Source organism: Sebastes fasciatus, chromosome 11 (assembly GCF_043250625.1).
Source record: "Sebastes fasciatus isolate fSebFas1 chromosome 11, fSebFas1.pri, whole genome shotgun sequence".
NCBI lineage: Eukaryota > Metazoa > Chordata > Actinopteri > Perciformes > Sebastidae > Sebastes > Sebastes fasciatus.
Window position 1 is genome coordinate 22,286,748 of NC_133805.1, and position 21,366 is coordinate 22,308,113.

The 21,366-nt window shown below is 38.9% G+C and overlaps 1 protein-coding gene across 2 annotated transcripts in view; it reads right to left on the reverse strand.

The window, feature by feature from the left end:
• rock1 (Rho-associated, coiled-coil containing protein kinase 1) overlaps positions 1-15,041 on the reverse strand; it is a 36,866-nt gene extending 21,825 nt beyond the window's left edge. For both annotated transcript variants that reach the window (XM_074651591.1, XM_074651590.1), the window contains exons 1-2: positions 14,180-15,041; positions 1,778-1,859 (exon numbers count right to left, since the gene is read on the reverse strand). In XM_074651591.1, coding sequence (XP_074507692.1) covers positions 1,778-1,859; positions 14,180-14,272 — 175 coding nt within the window. In that variant the 5' untranslated portion in view covers positions 14,273-15,041. The remainder of the gene's footprint in view (positions 1-1,777; positions 1,860-14,179) is intronic.
• Between the last annotated feature and the right edge of the window lie 6,325 nt (positions 15,042-21,366).

Consider the following 21,366-nt stretch of genomic DNA (forward strand, 5'->3'; position numbering starts at 1 on the left):
TGAGTTATTAGAATAAGAACATTTAGGAGTGAGTCATTTCCACTGCGAGCATACTAGGTTCCCGGGATCAAGAAAAATCCCAGAGGAGCAAAAAGACACATAAACCATGTTTAGAAATGGTACAAATAGGATTTTATGTTGCCGTTACAGAGATATACTGTGTGTATTTGCATGTGTGTGGGGGTGGAGGAGGATTATTTCCAGTAGGGCCCTGCCTGCATACATCCAATAGAGCATCAGATGATGTGATCGGGGTGCAAAGCACAATGAATGGAGGAGAGGATTCAGAGTAAAGAGCCCTTTAGGCAATGCATGCTACTACCAGCATCTCACAAGACAGCTAGTCCATTAGTCCACATCCATCAATGCATCTCCAACACTTGGCTGCTACACACAAAAGTGCTGTAGCAAGAGTAATTGAGGAGATACCTAATGGCAGTTTCAGCCGGGGGGTTTACAGTAGGTTGGGTTGATCATCAAATATGAAACACTAAATTTTAGTTTGCCTGATATTGATAAAAAAAAAAAGCCCAGTTTAGACTGCAAGAGAAGTCATTATATGGACAAAAATAAACCTCTCAGCCATGAGGCAGGATGTCCCCACTCATTTAGTGACACCTTAAAGGGCGGGTCGATTATTTATTTTTTGTTTGTTTTTGTAGTTTTTTATATCATTCTGTAGCTTCCCAGTGGTGTTCCTTATGTATTCAAATGTGAACATTAAAATTTTGATCAAAGTATGTATGTTTTAGCATCAAAATTCTATTTTCCCAAGCCATTCTAAAAACTTTTTCTCACATGACCTGACCTCGGTTTCTGCTCGAGGACGCTGCTACATGTACAATATATATCCAACCTTATAGTCAGTGTATCAGCGTTACATATAGTAAGAGAAGATGGAGAAGCAGACAGGAGTACTGGCACGTAAGCTAAGCAATCTACTGCTGTGTGGACGCCACGTTGGTTGTGATCCGAAAGTCACACAAAAATAGCAAGGCAAAATTACTGTTTTTGTGAATGGAGTCTGGTATAATGGCTTTGAAGATAACGATATAACGGCTTCAGTTCCCCGTTGGAAAGGGCTGTCTGATTTCACCATGAAAGCCGGCACTACACGATCAATAATGCACATGAATATGAATCTCAATAGATTTCAGTGAAACGTTTATTTACTGGGGAGGAATTCTTGAGAAACCAAGGAAAATGAACAGTGAAGGCTACAAAACTGTACATGCCACAAAGGGAGGGATGATGTGATGAGTTATAACAGGAGGAGTGGGAGTACACATTTGTTGTTTAGTTTAGTTTTGGTTAAATTATACGTTTGTCTGTATGTAATCCAGGAAATTAAAAGACGTATAACCCCAAAATAGAACACCAATGCTCTGCCCCCACACCAGACATTGCTGGCTGTAAATGCAAAGAATTGGGCAGTTCTACTAGATCTGTCAAGGAAAGGTACATTTAGCCTCACTATCCGCCTTTGATTGGTATTTCAGTTACGGGGTTCCCCCAGTCTGATGGCACTGTGAAAAAGAGAAGCCATCGCGATCGGCATCATGTGGGTCACCAGCCATTTATGAAAGCCCCTTTGTTGGGGACACTGAGCAGCAGACACCTATTGTGTCCAAGCCTACATAGAAGCGGTGACCCAAAAACCGCCTTCTTTTTCTGAGCCTATGCTTATACCCATATGTAACAGGGTCCGCAAACACAAATGGTTCGAGCGAAAGACATGGACGGACATAAGGGTAAAAGCATGACGTGAGCTACTTACATCTACTCAAAAAGTTGTCAATGCTCTTGTTTTTCCTCAGGGCAGGGAAGTCGAGGTCGTACACCAGCGCGTCCAAGCCATCCTGCGGGGAGAGGAGAAGGGTTAACAAGCAGGCAAACAAAGCTACAGTGTCTACCTCTCCAGCGACATCACACACACAACATGTAAAAAGCAAACAGCGTCCTGTTTAGCTGTTGGTCTCTGAAGAATGGCTTTGAATAGACTTCTGCATGAAGCAGTAAATCAGTGGGCTTCCAGTCTGGATTACATTAATGATGTCTAGGAGGGCTTTAGCTTATTACAACTATCCAGATTTCAGTGCTACTTTAAACATTCACAGGTTCTTAAAGTGATTAATAACCGATCACGGCCCCTCAAAGCATGTCTTGCATGTCGCCTGCTATGGACAGTACTAAGGTCAATTTAAATTCACAAAATCATTGCTGTAATGCTGGCAGAAAATCTTTAAAATTCATGCCATGCATCTATAAATGCATCTGAGGAATTAGGAAGAAAATGTTGCTGTTTCAAACAAATGTATGAAAGGGCTGAACTGATATCTCAAGCACTCATTTGTGTTGTTATAAGAGGCTGCAGCATCACCTACTGTTACAAAGCCAATTGCCAAAACAAGTAAAGAAACATGTCTGGTTTTATTGTTGTCAGGGTTACTGATAGTCGTACAGTTGAAAGTGTACATCTGCCCATGAGAGCATATGCATTCTGAGAAAGGTTATTACGTCTTAAGGGCTTGAGTCAGCTGCTGACCAGAAACACGTTTTTACGAGTCATACTGCTGATGCCAGTAAGCAAACATGCAGTTCTACAATGAATGCGTTTACATGGACATGAGTCAACTGACGGAAATACAAAGAAGACTCGTTCAGAACCGAGTATATGGCTGGAGCGTGTATGGTCAGTCTGTGAATTTGTGGCTAAATTGTTATACAAATAGTCAGTGGTCATGTCTATAATGTTAAATCCAGTGATACATGTCTACCAGGTCCAGCAAGGACACTAGGGGATGCGCTGCTCAACTCAACATGCCATTCAAGTGGTGACGTACCCTCTCGTCGAATGCACGTGATTGGTCCCTGGTTTTCTGCTTGCCATTTCAAACAGACAACAACATGGCGGCCTGCTCGTAAACTTTCTGTTATTCCATCTAAACAGTCAACCAACATCTACTTTACAACATTTTACGTTTTATGTAAACATTATATCCCGAATATGATCACAACCGGGATACTCATGTCCATGTAAACACACTCCATGTGTTTGCAAAAGAAATGGCTGATGTAAAAAGCGAGTGCCTGGTAGATTTTGGCTGGATGTCCCACCCTGGTAAAGCTTCTAATAAAAGCAACTGAAGGAACTAAGTACCTTTTGATGACTAAGGCAGCAGGGTGGTGCCTCACAATAACTGTACAGTGAGGTCAACTGTGTGACTTCACAATACAGTGCTGCAACTCCCACTGACCCCCCACAAGAAACCATTTCATGACAACTTGAGCAGCATCATCCCTGTTAGTTATAAAAACCTTTATTATGATGCGACAGCTACAATGTCGGAATTCCAAGAGCTACAAACATGCAGGACCGGCTAGATTGTCTCTGGCTTGGCAGGAGCATAAATGCCACTGGCGGGATTTAATCTAATCTTCAATAATCCAGAATGGCTGAAAGAAGACAGGCACTCGAGCACTTGAACACCACATACTGTTGTGCATTCCCTCTGGCGGGTGCGTGCCAGATGTTGAAACTGAGCATCTTCTGACACTTCGCCATGGGTCACTTAGCCTACAGTTTCTTTCTTCCAAATGTCAGATATAAATATTACAGCTGATTTGTCTATAAAATATATTTCACTTGTTGACATAAGTTACATCATTGTCTGAATTCACTATCATAGCAAGAATCTTGTCATTCCTGTATTTTGAATGATGTTCTGTTAAATATTCAGAGGATTTCTTTTTGCATCTCTGAGCAACAACAATGATGACACATGGTGAATCAGCAGCTCAGACAAGGCGAGGAATCCTCTTAAGTAACTCTGCTGCTGCTGCTGCTCAGCACTGGAGGTCAGGGCCATAACTCCACCCCCCCCCCCTCTTCTATGAGACATAAAACAAGCAAGTGCCCTGCGGGATGGGTGGAAGCAGGGGAAAAGGCAGATGGGAGGGGAAAAGGAGAAATGGGAGGTGAAGAATGGCTGGTGGAAAGAACAAAAGCAACGTAGACAGAATGTGGGAAATTAATGACAGGGTAGGCTGTGATCGACACACATGGCTGAGCTGAGAGGAGAGACATCATCTGCTCAAAAAGTCAGGAAGGAGAATTTATACAAGACAGACCATAGGCTGGGAGAAAAAGGGAGCCTTGTTGGCCATACAGTATATCCAACCAGCCTGCACTGGAAAAAAAAAAAAAAAAAAAAGAGCTGAAGAACCGAGTCCTTCAGGACCCTAATCACAAGGCTCTGTGCTCAGCAATGCACGTTTGCATAACTTCCTGCCGCAGAGAGCTCTGGACAGCCACAGTAACATTCCTTAACAGGACTGTACACGTCAGAGAGCTATTTTAGGTATGTGGCCAAACAAGTTCTCAACAAAAAGTGAAGGAAGGGAGGAAAAAAAAAAAAAATCCATCCCAAGTACAGAGTCACACAGCGAGCCTTATTTTCAATCAGCAGTATGACGGAAAGGAGGAAGGAGTGGAGGGCTGGCGCATGTGGGGCTGGCTGGTCCAATAGTAGAACAAATGAAGGAAAAAACAAAGAAAAATCGGAAGACGGCCACGCTAAGAGTCTCCTACGGGAACACCAGTGTGACAAAAGAGCGTGGTTTAGTCAGAGAAACACTGTAGCGTGTAGAAGAACCGAGAATTTAGAACAAAGTGGATTTAAGGAACAAACTGTACAACATGAAATTAGCAATCTCAAGCGGTAAGTGTCTAGCACTGGGTGTGTGAGCAGCAACTGTTCCAGGTTTGAATCTCAGCATTGGCATCTCTGTGTCAGCTATCTTCATAGATACAGAGGTGTTAGGAGTGAGCAATATAGAGAAAATCCTCAATATCAAGATATGCTTTTTCTTTCATGATATAGGCCTAGTGATTAGCAGATTTTCTGGTGAATCAACTGAGAAACTATTTATGAATGAAGTGGTTATTCCAGCATATTTGATACCCGACACTGATGGAAAAATCAATTATTGCCATAATGCGGTCCTGCTCATTAATTTGCAAGACTTGGGATGTGAAATTTAGTAGTCGTTATCAATAATAGTGAAATTCCACGATTCAGGTTTCTCCCATAAAAGTAAACATTTGAACACAGCATGATAACTTATTTTTTTACTGTATTGAGCTTTGAATGCATCATAAGGAAACTCAGTGCAACCTCCGTTTAGCTGTTAGCTCTGTGCAGGACTGTGCTGCCCACCGGCTGCTAACAGCTAACGTTAACTAGCTCGCATCCTGCCGATTTCAGCACGGATTTGCTGTTCACGATGTAGCATTATCAGGGAAAAAAATAGGGTGCGTCCTATGGACGTGTCAATAGTGAGTTTACAGCGCCCTTTTGTATTTTAGACGCTGTTAGTCTCACGCCTCCCCGGTGCCTAAAACAAGGACCGTAACGTTTTCAGCATTTTGGCATCAACTTGGTACCAAAGTATCGGTTCTCGTGACATCCCTATGCAAGACTACCTACAATGGCCACCCAGAGATATTAAAATGATAGCTATAACGGTATGGCAAAATCTCTACCTGTAGACAAATTTACATCGTCTCACGGTAGAGCCATATTGACCAACCCTAAGAGGTGTACCTGAATGCCTCAAACATCAGTGTATCCGTATATTTATCTGCAATATCAAGCAGCCAAAGTGTGACTGTATTTTGCTCAAAAACACCACACACACACACACACACACACACACACACACACACACACACACACACACACACACACACACACACACACACACACACACACACACACACACACACACACACACACACACACACACACACACACACACACACACACACACACACACACACACACACACACACACACACACACACACACACACACACACACACACACACACACACACACACACACACACACACACACACACACACACACACACACAGAGAGAGAGAGAGAGAGAGAAGCAGGGTCATCAGGCTCAATATATCAAATATAAGTAGCCACTACTGACTGGTTTGTGATCATCAAGGTTGAGGGTCAGTAACCAAACATCATCCGTTACTATCTGGCTTTAGATATCAGACCACTCTGCTGCAGGGCCAGATGGAGCATCCAGTAGCACAGACAACATCAGCTCCAGGCTACGCTAACAAATATGAGGTTCAGGATCACTGACAAAGCTCTTTCTTAGCTACTAATTCTGAGTAATTTCCAGCGATGAAACTGTTCCTAGATAAGCACTTCAACCGCACTTATTGCAGCTGAAAATTTCCAAGGGCTCAGGAGTTTCTGTCTGCGTTCCAGGCAAACAGAAGGAAAAAGCCCGGGGCATCAATGATAAAAATGTGCAGCACAAAATGGAAAAGAAAATGCTGCACAAGTGCAGATAAATAATAATACACCAGGGGGGGGGGGATCTAAATATTAAATGCATGTGGATTTAGCCTTTAGCCTCTGACATATCCTCAATCACTGTATAGTCCTGAATCAACCAGGCAAGAGCATATGACAATATTAATTAATCTAAAAAGTTAAAATGTTAAAATAGAAAATATGCAATACTCTAATAATCAACCCTTTTAGAAGCAGAGCAAAACCATGCATAAAAGTCATTCAAGTGCAAAAAGCATTGGGTGGTAGCAGTCCACAGGCTATGTTTCATTATGTGGCAGTGTTGGGGAAAAAAAAAAAAATTGCTGGGAAACCAAAGCAGAGCTTGCAGGACTCCATGTTATCCTATTTCTGCTGATGCTGCTTCAGCCAGAGGGCGACACATCCCTGGGATTACTAAATAATAACATGAAAACCATCTCATCACCCTATTAATGAAATGTGGTAATTATATATGTAAAAAAAAAAAAAGTATAGTTATAAAAAAAAAAAAAAGCACAAGCCAGTGGTTGACATTACATATGGCAATTATTTCTTTAGGCTTTAGGGGAGAGAAATCCACGCACACAACACACAAGCTCTTTTCCAGACATTTAAAGTCTGAGTTAAAATTTCCATGGGAGACTCAGCCACATCATCCCCTTTCTGCATGCCAGCACAAGGCATGTGGACTGGCCCAAAGTCGAGCCCTGCTCCTCACTTCCTTTTCTGCCACCTCTTTAAGACAATATGCTTTCCACATGTGAGCCATTGTGCAGACGGACGTTCAGTTTGCCATGCAAATAAAGGCAGACCCATCGCAGGCTGTGCCCATGTAAACACACACGTGATCATACAAACCGATGAAAAGCGTGAAACACCACGTTGCTTCCTCGCGGCTATAACTTTCTAATATGTCAGAAAGAAGTGGAATTATAAGGGAATACATAGCCATCTGCTTTGGGATTGATCAATTTGGTATCGCTGAGAGATTTTTTTTAACTAAGTTCTTGGTCCAAACTCCTTTAGCACACTCTCCTGCTGTACATAATATCTAATGACAGAAAATCCCACTTACCTAGAAAGACTGCATATCTAACAACTCTAAATAAATGATAAATGGCAGTGACAGTGAACCCAGGGGTGGCAAAACAGGGGCATTCCATTTCCTTATGAGGTCCCAGTGAGCGAGATTCACTGTCACAAACGCTTTCACGTCAAAATATAATTGAGTTATTCCAACGGTGGAGAGAACTCACGTGTTTCCACACTGACCGAGCTCTGGATTCTCAAGCAAAAACTCTGCCTGGATTTCTGACCTCGCCCCAACAAATAGCCATCTTATTAAACATCAACTCATTTGGACCATCTTCCCTGGACAGGGGTCGCAGAGTCCTCTGTTAAGTGGGACAAAGTTAACGGGGAGGGGGTGTAGCCCTTAAGAATTCAGATGAAAGAAAAGCAGGACGCTGTAAAGTTCAATGGGTGAATCAAAGGGAAGAGCGTTCCATTATTAAAAGACTGGATCATTTTAGTATGCATTCCTGAACATAATCAGTCAGCTGAGGGAATGTAGAGCTACAAATAGCTCAGCCAATTGTTGTTCCCTTAGCTGAATAGCTGAGGAGAGCAGTTTACAACTGACAGCCCTGAACCTTTCTGACAATAGGGATGGATGAAATGCTGACAATAACCGTGACCACAAATACATGGTTTTCAAGTTTAACTTATCATTAAAAAGGACAAAACTTTTCTATATTTTAGCTATGAATATGATAGCATGCTTGACATAGGTAATCTGTACACTGTACATTAGCTTTACAGGGTATAACATAGCTGTGAGCGGGGACCATTTGGCAAAAAAAAAAGGTGGCGCATTCAAGGATGCTGCGATATTCAAGACTCCAGTATGAGTTTCCAAATCAGTGTATCCTGGCAGCTGCGTTACCATCCGACAATAACAAGGGTGGGCATCAATATCACAATACTATTATATGAACTGCACTGGCATAACCTGAAAACAATGGACAGTAAATCAATCTAAAATCTTATAGCATTCTTTATTAAACCGTCACGATTAATGTAAAGTATAAGCAAATTGTACGCAACATAACAGGCTTACACGTAGAAAACCACCAGAATGGTCCTTCAAAGAACGATAACATAGCTACAAATGAATAAGTTACAGAAAATGAGGTTGAAAAAATTCGATTTTACTAAACCTTCGGGTTATATGTCAAATAAAAAGTACTGGGTTCACCTTGTAAAAAGTGTAAATATTGGTAATCATCGCCCTCTGTCAAAACTGTGCAGATCTGTCTCTATGTCTAGAGCCAAATACAGATTATAGCTGTATTATCTGTGCTGGCAACACCTTACAGGTAAGGTTTGTCCAATTAAAGGCAAAGGTCACTAATACAAGGCCAGGCAAGACAAGGATTGACTGTACTCTTACTGGCTGTTACTCAAGTTGGGCCATAGCAGATTGTCTATGCAAGGCAATTAGCAGGCACGCCAGTAAAATGCTTCTACAAATCATTCTCAAGGCTCAAATGTAGGCAGTTGTGACTGAAACTGTTCCTCTGCTCTGCCCGTACCAAAGCTCTTCATGGGCAGCATTTGTAGACCCTGGTTTTGCTACATGACAGTTTCCTTTGAATAACTCTGAGAAATGGGCTGAATTTTGCTTGAAATGGAAAAACATGCCACATTCTGACTGTGGCAACGGAGCCATAATTGGAGGTGAAAGAACAAAATAACTGAACATAAACAAGGAAACCCTTTCACAGTAGCATTTTGTATTCCATAGCTTTCTTTGCCACGCAGCACCATTAACTAGTTATAATGACGTAAGCGCCTCCTTCAATTAGTCATCATAAATACTGTTGTGGGACGAAATCTAATTTGAAACTGCAAATAGGATTTTAATTATATCATTCATTTAATAAAGCATTTCTTCATCTGTAAATTGGCTCATAGGTACTGTAATAAAGTGCTGCAGGAATGAGACCTAAAACCCAGAAATGAGTCAGCATTTTAGCACTTCCGGTTCCCTCGTCTAGAAGTCATTGGGTTATTTGAATGATGCCTGAAATAAGGTCTGTAGTTAACACAAGCTTAAAAGATTTTCACATTTTGTTCAACAATATAATAGTAAATATCCCACTTGTGAATTTTGAAGCCTTTACGTGTCTTAAAAAAGGCGGTTGCTAACAAGTGGCTTAATGAGACTACAAAACATCATCACGCCGACTCGTCAGCCTTTACGGCCTCGTTGTTTGTGAAGATTATCTTGCTGTACAAAATGTGTAAGTATCATAAACGTTTGTTTGCCACAGAGCTTTTTTTCTGCAATAATCCAAAAGCCAATGGAAAAATCCCACTGGCCAACTTCCGGGTTGGCGTTCAAAAATACGTCATCCCTGCACCGCTCTATAGACTGAAATTTAAAAGCATATATGAATTTGCACAAAGCTCCTTTTGCCCTTTTGTATCACAGCGGCCGACCACATGATCTATTATGTACCACTTGGTGTTGTTGATTTAGTAATTTCAGCTTGTTCGACTGATATTCTAAATCACTTCAAAAATAAAGAGCGTCCACCCTAACATGTACATGCAGCATGTGCACAGTCGCCCACTGTCTACAAATCTGGTTTACTAGCTTTGCCGTTTCCTGTAATTACTCTTATTACAGATTTAGAGTCCAAATAGCAGATGAAAGAGGGATCAAAACGCAGAGAAGCCAACGCACCCCGAGTGTCAAAGTAGGAACAAAGACAAAGGCCTTTATACTGTATATCTCAAATAGAGGCAAACCCTTGCAAAACAAGTTCAAACATATCAACTCAACCATTCTAATTTACCAAATAATTACAGACTAACACTGAAGGACCAAGTGGAAAAGCAACTCGCACTTTCCAGTCAATATTTTGATAGATTGACAAACACAATTCTTCTATGACAACTTTCAAAGACTCCAACTAAGGTGAGCATTTGATAAGATGATTTGATGCAAGATATTGATTGTTGCCAAAAGAAAATACACATATGGACAATGGTCAGGCCCCATAATGTCAGTGAGCTTTCACATCACAATGTCAGGAATTCTGTCTGTCCAGATTGGCTCTCAGAGGCCTGCCTGGAGCACAATCACTGGGGAGGGGGCAGCCCATCCAGATAAGGCGCTCTCCTCTCCAAGCAGGATTTATTTAGGGGGTGAAGATAAGGGCGACAGGGTTGGAAAACTGTGCTCAATGGGCCAGCCCAGAGCTGAGAGGTAAGGTGCAGGCCAAATGTCACCATCACACACAACACAGACGAGGCTTCTATTGGAAAAATGTAGTGCTATACTTCAGACGGAGAGCACGACTCACTCAGGTACAGAAACATGGCCAGTAAAAGGCTTGCATTGTGCATTCTGATGGAACCTATTACTCATAGCCGAGCATGTAGGCTGCTTTATGAGTTAAATGTCCTGATTCACGGCCTTCAGAAACATGAGTCTTCAGTCCACATAATTTTGGTTTATGGGTAGAGAGAAGAGCCCACACCCAGCTACCTCAGAGCTGCCTGCCTTAGTCTCGACTCTCTCTCCAGACGTGCAGAATGGCTCTGGGACACACAGGGAACTCCGGGCCAGTCAAAGACAAGAGGTTATTTGATTAGCAGCATGGAATTTTATTAAGCTGTGGGTGGAGTTGCATGGTGGCAGAGAGAGCCCTCAGCAAAAGGCCTCCATTCATTGATCAGGCGAGATTGCAGAAAGGGGAAAAAAAGAGGAACAACACCCTTGTGTGTGTGGCTGCCAGCAGGAACAGTCCCCACAGCTTTTTGCCATTAAAAATGCAGAGCGTGTGCACTTTTTTTTTAGGTGAGTTTAATTGCCTCTTTCTGCAACAGGATGGGAGGTCACGGAGACTAAGCAAGTTTTCTTTTCAAAAGACAGCAGCCTGTACACAAACACTTCAAGTTGGGTGTGTGTGGGTGGGGTTTTAGGACAAGCCCCCTCCCCAAAACAGACTGCTTCCCTTTGCTTGGCAAGTCAGTCTGCATGCTGCTAATACACATCCCATATCATACAATCAAGATACAGGAATCATTAATCAAAGAGTGTGACCTTATGTGAACAACACCTGAATGAGTTATAATGAAACTACTGTATAAGCAGACTTAGAACTACCAGTAGGGCTGACCCGAATGCTTCAAAGCTTCGACGACCACTGCCATGGTATTCAACCTCCAAATCAGTACTCGAATGCTGCGTTTTTTAGTAGTTGTTTTTTATATACAAGTATGTATAATAAAGTATAAATCCCAAAATAGCCCTTGAAATAAGGAATAATTCGACAACGTTATTCATTATTCATATTCAACATTAATCATTATTAGTTATTCTCAGACGGATATTGCCATTTGTTATGTCGGCATAACAATTTTTTATAAAGTAGTGCATGAGACAGGTAATCTGATAATAAAAGAATGTGCCTCTGTGTCCACCGGCGCTCCTAATGGCATCTGCAAGTTTTCACAGACCAGAGGAAAACAACCAATCAGAGCCGAGCTAGAGTCTGCCATCTCTGAGCAACTGTCAATCACTCACAAACTCTGATCAAACGGTCAAACTAGGCAACGCTTATCAAATATGAATCAATATTCTGTTACTGTAATGCCTATTTCTCTCCTCAAATGTCCCTCTCCTCAGCTAAACAGTACACTACAAGATGTTTCTGAAAATGACCCGGCAGCCATGTTGAGATCAGTTGAGGAAATACCAAGCACAGCCAATAGGAACGCTCAATAGAAACAATATCTCTGAAATGACCTGTGATTGGCCAAAGTCTCCCGTCACGGACCAGATTTTTTTAAAGCCTGAAAACAGAGCCATGAGGAGGTGCAGAAGTGTAGTTTTCTCTCAGAACACTTGAATTACAATATGCTGAATGGAATTTTTGCCAAATGATGCCAAAACTTTCTGCCTACTGAAGTTTTAATCAGAGCAGGCGAAAACTCACATCTGCAAACATCAAACCGTTTCATCACACTAAACATCTGAGTGCAACTGCTCCCGTGAGTCACCAAGAGAGCCCAATCCTTGTGAAAACACTCAGTGTCACTGTCACCCAAGCCGAAATGATCCTGATATCAACAAACACTTGACACAACAACATCCCCGTGGCATCCACTGCACGGTGAGTCAGCTCCTACATGCTGCATGTAATAAAAATCCTATGAAGGTGTTGCTTTAGGATTCAGCACGTGGCAGGCAGCAGCCGCCTTCTTCTTCTTTCCTCAGACACTTCATATAGACAGGAAGCAGCCAACTCCAGCCAGCAGGTGTACTACTGATGCAGCTGGAGGCCTGCAGGTTACAACAGGCTTGCAGGGCAGCCTATCACTTCAAATGAAGCTTTTGATAAGTAAATCTAGACTAAACAGTGAGCACACCTAACCACCTACTTCCTATTGGTCTGAGAAAAAAAAGCACACTAGTGACATCACAAAGCATTATCAGTTTGTAGTGGGTGGCAAGCAAAACAATACAGCATATTACACAACAAAATGATATATATGGTTTTAAAAAAAACACTAAAAGAACATTACTTAAGAAGAAACTTTAGTAATAAATAAGTATTCTTTGGTGTGTAAGGGTATTATGGGCATCCATGTTAAATGATGATATTTATCTGTTAGATCATGATAAATTCAGTCGGAGCCTTTCTATTTTCTTTGTGGTTTTGTTATTTAAACTGTGTCAGTTGTTATTGTTTTATTTATAGTTGACGTGTATTACAATGTGTCATGTTAGTGTATGATGAGTAGTGTGAATGTGTATTTTTGTATTGTCACCATGTAAACTATGTGGACCCCAGGAAAAATAGCTGCTGCTATGCAAAAGTTAATGGGGCTCTAAATAAACAAACAAACAAACAAACAAACAAACAGCTGATCAGCTCTAATAACGTGTTTTAACTGGCCTAGTCAACAAAAATAATCTGACAAAGTGGGGTCTGTATTGTCTGTACAGGGACACGGTTGCCATCTGTCAGTCTAGTTCAGTTACCATTGCTTTTTAATTAGTTATTGGAGCTAGTACTCTCAGTTAAACGTCAATCCTACTGCTAGCAATTACAGGATCATTGTTTTTGACTGCAGAATACCAAAAGATTCTGCTGATTGTTTTCTTTTTGCAAATCCTTACTATATCCTCCTGAGACCCAGTCCATTGACATGTGTCCTCTGTAGTGGACATTTTGTCCACATGCATATCCTCTTACTCTTTTGACTTACTCTATCAACCCCTGGTGTATTGTAAAGAGGACATCCTATGCTTTCCAGTGATATGGCATGTGTTTTGCTTTTTTTAAATCAATTTGAATGTATTCTTGGTTTAATATCACTCTACAGCCATAATATGTTCATTTTTTTTGGTCTTTTCACACTGAAATAGTCCTGTAGTCCACTACAGTGGACAATAAAAATAAAGTTTAACAAGCTCTAAATTGTTAATTTCCTTTTTAACCCTAAATAGGAAGGAAATCACAGAAAAGGGTAATTGGAAGACACTTTTTTTTAACTAGGATAGATAAGATAGGATAACTAGGAGGATATACGATCACACACACATACACACAGGTGTTTGGTCATTATTAAGTGTTTGAGGCTAACCATACAATACCAGCACATTCCTTCAGACACAATTGAGACGACTTGTTGGTCTTTCTGCTCCAAGAAGTAGACTGAGCCCAAATGGTTGACTCGGCTAGCTGCCTAGCAACTTAGCTAGTTAGCTAGCAAGCAAGCTACAAACTTACCAGAAGACAATCCGTGTTTACTTCTGACTTTGGGTCCTTCAACATGGCATCGATTTTCTCAAACCGAGCCGCCATACTTTCCCCAGCAGACATTGTTTTTGTGCTGTTAAACTCAAGTCACGATGAACAAAAAACACACAGCTTCACTGGCTAGCTAGCTTTAGCAGCCTAGCAGCTAGCTAGCCAAACGTCCCCTTTCTTCTTCTTCTTCGTGTGAACTTTTGACTGCTTCAGAGGAAACACATCCTTCTCCTCGGGCTTTCACACACCATGAAACGTTTAAGGTCGCGTTGGATGTACAAAAGCCACATTTTTCAGACTCCAAAAGATGTTTTTTTTTTCCTCAGCAGTACAACTTCTTCTTCAGTGGCAAGTAAAAGATAAATGCGGCGACAGATTAGCCAGTCAGCCTCCTCCGCAGGATGCCACTGAGGAGGCTTACAATGTTCATCCAAACTATTACAACTTCAATGTTTTGTTGTGTTTGGTGGGGAAGGTTTAGTCCAGGCCTGTTCCCATAGCTGTGCAAGGGCCCCTTTTGCAAGCAAGAAAAACGACAATAGATTCTGACAGCTCAAAAGTAGAAGTGGTGGGAAACAAAAAAAAACTTCTGCTTCTTCTTCCAAAAAATTTCGCTCAGTTTTAAACACGGTGTGTCGTTACTACGCAACCGTCCGTTGCTATCCTCGCGCTGTATTGTCTCATTGATTGTTCCCTTGTCCACGCTGCTGTTTTATCTCTCAGATCCAAGGCTTAGGTTTAGATGTGTGTTAGTTTTCGGAAAAACCAGCAGACGATGCCCGATTTTCTTCCACAGCCTGGCTAACATGTCCGCCTTCCTGTTCAAACACCCCGGAGAAGCGACTTCAAAATGTCAAGCACTGCGCATGCGCCGTGTCGAGGCGCATTCAAAAAGAGTTCACACAGACTGATGATGATGATGATGATGATGATGATGATGATGGCAACATGTTGCAGGTCACCAAATGTTACTATGTCAATGTGAGGATCTCTTTGAAAAGCTGCCATCAGAGGTTTGAGAAGAAAAACATAATAAACGGTAATTCATATTTAATGTGAAGATTTCGAGAAGTTCAATTATATTCTGACAATAACTTGATTATACATGCTGCAGTTCACCAAATGTTACTATGTCAATGTGAGGATGTCCTTGAAAAGATCAGAGGGAGGAGAAAAACATAATATACGGTAATTAATATTTATTGTGAAGATTTCCAAAAAGTTATATTATATTATATTATATTCAGTGACATCATCCACATGGCTGCTCCTGTTTCTGGATCATAATTAAATAGCCTATTCATTATCAGTGGACATTTTTCTTTGAATACAATAACAATATTGTTTATTGTTTATTGTTTGTTTATTGTTTATTTGTTTTGCACAATTTAAGACTATACAACATAACAAAAAAAATAAAATAATATACAGTGCAGGAAGAGGCAAAAAAACACTGGGTTTATCTGAAGCCTCCACCTAGAGACAAGATTAATATAAAGAAATAATATGACAACATAATAGTGATAACAAACAATTAGAGCAAGATATATATAATAACACCAATAACATTTGCATATACAATGCAATTGCAATAACAATGCACATTTATGTTGCCCAATTTAAGACTACACAACATAACAAAACAAAAAAAAAAGAATAATATACAATGCAGGAAGAGGCAAAAAACCCACTGGGCTTCCACCTAGAGACAAGATTAATATAAAGAAATAATATGACTACATAATAGTGATAACAAAACAATTAGGACAAGATATATATAATAACAAAAATAACAATACAGTAAATATATATAAAAAAACAAGTGTGTGTGTGTGTTGCGTGGAAGTGTATGGTTAGTGTTTGTGAGGAGGATATTGATTTAAATATCTATAAAGACTTTTGGGTAACCAAACAACATTGTAAGTGGGAAAAAATAAAAAACATAAAAACAGATACATGGACAACATGGGGGAAAGCAATTACACGACAGCAATTAAATGACCCTTTAAGCGACATTTGAAACATTTGACAGATGAACAGTTTATTGATAGATGTGAAAAACTACTCTATAATTTGGTTCCCCTAAATCTTATCGAAAATGTACCTCTACTAGTGAGGAATTTAGGAGGATGAAGATCTAGAGATTGACGGGTTGAGTAAGAATGGACCTGAGAGTTTGTTTTAAACTAAGTCTTGAACTGCTCAGGATTACTTCCACCAGAAAGTATCTTATAAATAAATACACTTATTTGAGAAATATTGATATCATAAATAGTAAGAATCTGGAGATTCTGAAATAGAGGAGCAGGTAATTAATATTTATTGTAAAGATTTAAAAAAGTTCAATTATATTGTATTCTATTCAGTGACATTATCCTCATGGCTGCAGATGCTCATGTTTCTGGATCATAATTAAATAGCCTATTCATTATCAGAAGCGGCTGTTTTTTCTTGGTGGGGCTGTGCCACATCCAATCAATTTCAGCAAACATCAAACAAAAGTGGAGGTATCAAAAACACATTACTACTTTGCAGAAAATAATTAACAATTATTGTATTCCAACAGGAAGAGTAAATAATGCTTTGAAAAACACAACAGTATAAAATGTACTCAGTGGTGGAATGTAACTAAGTACTTAAATACAATTTTGAGGTACTTCTACTTTACTTGAGTATTTCCATGTTCTGCTACTTTCTACTTCTACATCTCAGAGGGAAATATTAGACTTTTTACTCAAAGTAAGATTTCCAAAAGTTCAATTATATTCTGACAATAACCTGATATTTTTCAGGCGGAATTTCATGTAATTCTCACTGTGCAATATCATTTTCCACTTTGCAATTTTGTTAATAGTCTGTTTATTGTCAATACTGTATATACTGCTCTTATTTTATACTTCTATACTTTTGTTGCACTTTGTTTAGCTCTTTTTTTATTGTGTTAGCTGATGCATCTTGTTTATTGCACTATCCCCTTTGCTGCTGTACACTGCAAATTTCCCAACTGCGGGACTAATAAAGGAATATCTAATCTTATCTTATCTTATTCTATTCAGTGACATTATCCACATGGCTGCTGCAGATGCTCATGTTTTTGGATCATAATTAAATATCCTATTCATTATTCTATTGAGTAATGAAAATGGTTCATGTGGAATTTAGAAATATTTGCTGTTTTTGTGCCTAACTTTAAACCTGCAGTTGGCAGAATATGTTGTTGGCATCATTGGGCAAAAATTCCATATTAACCTTTCAGCATATTGTAATTCAAGTGCTCTGAGAGATAACTAGACTTCTGCACCTTATCATGGCTCTGTTTTCAGGCTTTAAAAAATCTAGCCCGTGACGGAAGACTTTGACCAATCAAAGGTCATTTCAGTGAGAGAGCGTTCCTATTGGCTGTTCATTCAACGGAGGAAGCTGTAAATCACTCACAAACTCCAATCAAACTTTCTCGTTTTACAGCTAAACAGTACACTGCAAGATGTTTCTGAAAACATTTGAGGCGAGAAATACGCGTTACAGTAACAGAATATTGATTCATATTTGATCAGCGCTGCCTAGTTTGACCATTTGATCAGAGTTCGCGAGTGATTGACAGCTGATCAGAGACGGCAGGCTCCAGCTCAGCTCAGACTGCTTGTTTTCCTCCGGTCTGTGAAATCTTGTAGATGCCATTTGGAGCACCGGAGGACACAGAGGCACATGATATCAACTGATAATATGAAACTTTTTTTAATCATATTTGCTCCAATTCTACCCACTGCTGCTTTGATGTAATCCTTTAATGATAATATAAAATTAATAACTGTAAGGACTTTGTGTGAGTTTACACCAATAAAATCTCTTTCTCTTTTTTTCTGTTCAGCAGTGATCCTCTCCGAGTCTGTGTTTGTTCCTCATGTCAGCCAACAGAGGGCGTTGTTGTACAACCTTTATGGTGAGTCTGTTCAGAAACTTGAGGCCCATGATTTTGACTTTTATGGCTTTGAAATAAAAGTGTTTCCTGAACCTGCTGTCGCATGCCCCATTTATTATTTATATCAATTTATATATATATATATATAAAAAAAAAAAAAAGTACAGTTTTTTGAAAAGATGTTTTTTGTGCAACCTAGGAAGCCCTCCGCAGTTTAGCCAGAACTCAATGCATCAGTTTTGTATTTCTGCCTGCCGAGACATGTTTAACCTCAGAGACCATACGTGTGAGAAATACTGTACATAGGTTACCTTATGTTTATAGAAACTTCATGCAGGTGCAGGCATGTATAGCCTATACAGTTTCAAAATAATATTAAGCTTATAGGTTGGCTAATAATAATCTTGTAATATATAGTGTCATGCATGTATGTGTGTATGCATTTATGTGTGTGTGTGTGTGTGTGTGTGTGTGTGTATGTATGTCGCCTATATGGAGGTAATATGTATGTGTGTATATATGTATGTACGTATGTATGTAGTATATATCGAGGTAGTACGTATGTGTGTATGTATCTATGTAGCCTATATGGAGAAAATATGTGTGTGTATGTATGTATGTAGCCTATATGGAGGTTATATGTATGTATGTATGTATGTACGTATATATATGTATGTATGTATGTTTGTATGTATGTATGTATGTATGTATGTAGCCTATATTGAGGTAATATGTATGTATGTATGTATGTATGTAGCCTATATGGAGGTAATGTATGTGTGCAGGTCTATGTATATAGCCTATGTATCAGTGAATTAATGATTCATACTTTTTTTTTTTACTTTGTTTGCATGTTTGATTTATTTATTTGGTCTATTTGTTTCTTTATTTGTTTGATTCCTTTCCTAATTCAGGTAAGGTGGAGTCAGGTAAAATGGGCCAGATAAGTTTGGAGCATCATAGCCCTTTAACATTTTACAGCCAATCACAATAACTGATCTTGCATTGTTGCTTCAACACTAGTTGACATGTAAAAAATAGTTTTGATTGGTCTGAGGTTGATAATATGGGCAGGGCATAGTGTTACATGAAGCATGTCAGAGAAATTGGAGGGTAAGTGAGCATGACATAACTAATAAGGATGATAAAGTAATTCTAAGTAAGCTAACAAGCAAAGCAAAATGACTATGAGCAATGTTTTGACATGCTCATTCAAATAAAAAGTTAAAACAAAAACAAATGGAGATTTTTGTGAAAAAAAAAGTAATTTTAGGTACTGGCCCATTTTAGCTTAACCATGTCAGTGAAATTGGGCCATATATACACACACTTTTAAACAGCAGTTACACAGAAATTGAGGTTGCAAAACAGGTCCATCGGTCTAGATATGTATGCAAGCAAAATCTTAATTTTTTTTTTTTTTAATTATGCATTGCAGACAGTGTTTGAAGGGAACGCAGGACAAAACCTAACAAGACTTGATTTGTTTAATTTTTTTATTGTATGAAATATATTTATTCTGTTGTTACTATCGCACACCAAAATGATTTCAGCTGAAATTTCTATGTTTTTATTGTCTTTTTATATTGGCCCATTTTACTTGAACATTGTGTCGTAGCTCAAGAGGGAACCTGCTGACACTCTAACTCTCATAACTCCAAAACAATGATACTTTTTCACATTTCTTTAATACATAAATATTCAAGAGACCAATGCCAATGTAGGTAACACTTCATTTTACAGGTTGGCAAATTTCATGGTAATTAGGTGATAATTAGCAAGTAATCTATTTGAAATTTCTTTGGATTACTGCCAAATTACCCCAATATTTATCTCAAAATGTATCGAAAATGACTTTATTATAAACATTATTTCATAATTATATGCTAAAATAGCATGTAATGGTTAAAATAGGACCCTTAGGCTTGAGAAGTGGCTGTGCTCTGCTCTTCATCAGAGGTGGACAACCAAAACTAATAAAAGACACTTCTGATCAGGCACAAATCTCACCATTGTGTGACTTATTGTCTACACAAATGTAACCTGGTAGCTAATGTTATGATTCAGGGAGGTTTTCTTTTAAAGAAATTTCAACTAAGTTATTTGCTAATTATTATCTATTTATCAGCAGACATGGAAATAAAGCATATCAATTAACTTTGTATTCTTTTCCCTGGAAATGTATTAAATAAAAGACCAGCTATTGGGAAATAGCGGAATATAGTTATTAAATAATGTTTATAATAAAGTAATTTTCGATAGATTTTGAGGTAAATATTGGGGTAATTTGGCAGTAATTCCAAAGAAATTTCAAATAGGTTTCTTGCTAATTATCACCTAATTATCATGAAATTTGACCTATAAAATTAAGTTTTACCTCCATTTATAAAAAATATAATTAGATCTCATGCATAGCTTATTTGATGGTCTTATAAACCATTTACCAAAAAGTATCCCATTTTACCCGACTCCACCCTATAGCTATGTCCATGACATTGTCAGGTGAACTGTTTTTGTTGCTTTACATTTTTTTTAATTTATTTATTTATTTGTACATATACTGTATAAAACTGCACAAAATCCAGCCAATGAAAAAAAAACAAGAAATGTGTCAGTAGAGGTCAAGAAGTCACCAAAGGCTTATATAAAGGACCTCCCCCAAACCCCAGGAGGAAAAAAAAACTATAACAAAAAAGGAAGAATGACCTAAACTAACATAATTTTAAACAAAAGTTAAACAACAACAAGAAGTACACAAAATGTGCAGAAAAACCCTAACCAAACAGTGGAAAACAAATCCAATAAAAACAATGAAATACATACAAAAAACAGTACATAAGAAAAGAAAATATATCTAAACATATCAAAAGATAATTAGACATCATGAATAAAATGTGATGATAATTTCCTTTTAAAATGTTCTAAGGATAACGAGCTCATGATAACATGTATTTTGGTGTTCCATATTTGTACACCACGATAAATAAAAAATAAATAAAATCACAGTATAACATTTATAATGGGGGAATAGTTTATATATTCATATATAATAATAGACTGTGTTTTCCTCCTCACTGCACATTTCAACTTAATTTTACCGGGTTAATTAGCCTTAGTTCGTTTAATTGGTTACATTTGTGACGTATGAGTCTGTCTTCTTCTGTGGTTTTTGATATATCCTCCAAGCGGAGCAACAAGCTAAACTGAACCAAACGTATACAGTAATGTCCTGACGTCACCTGGCGGC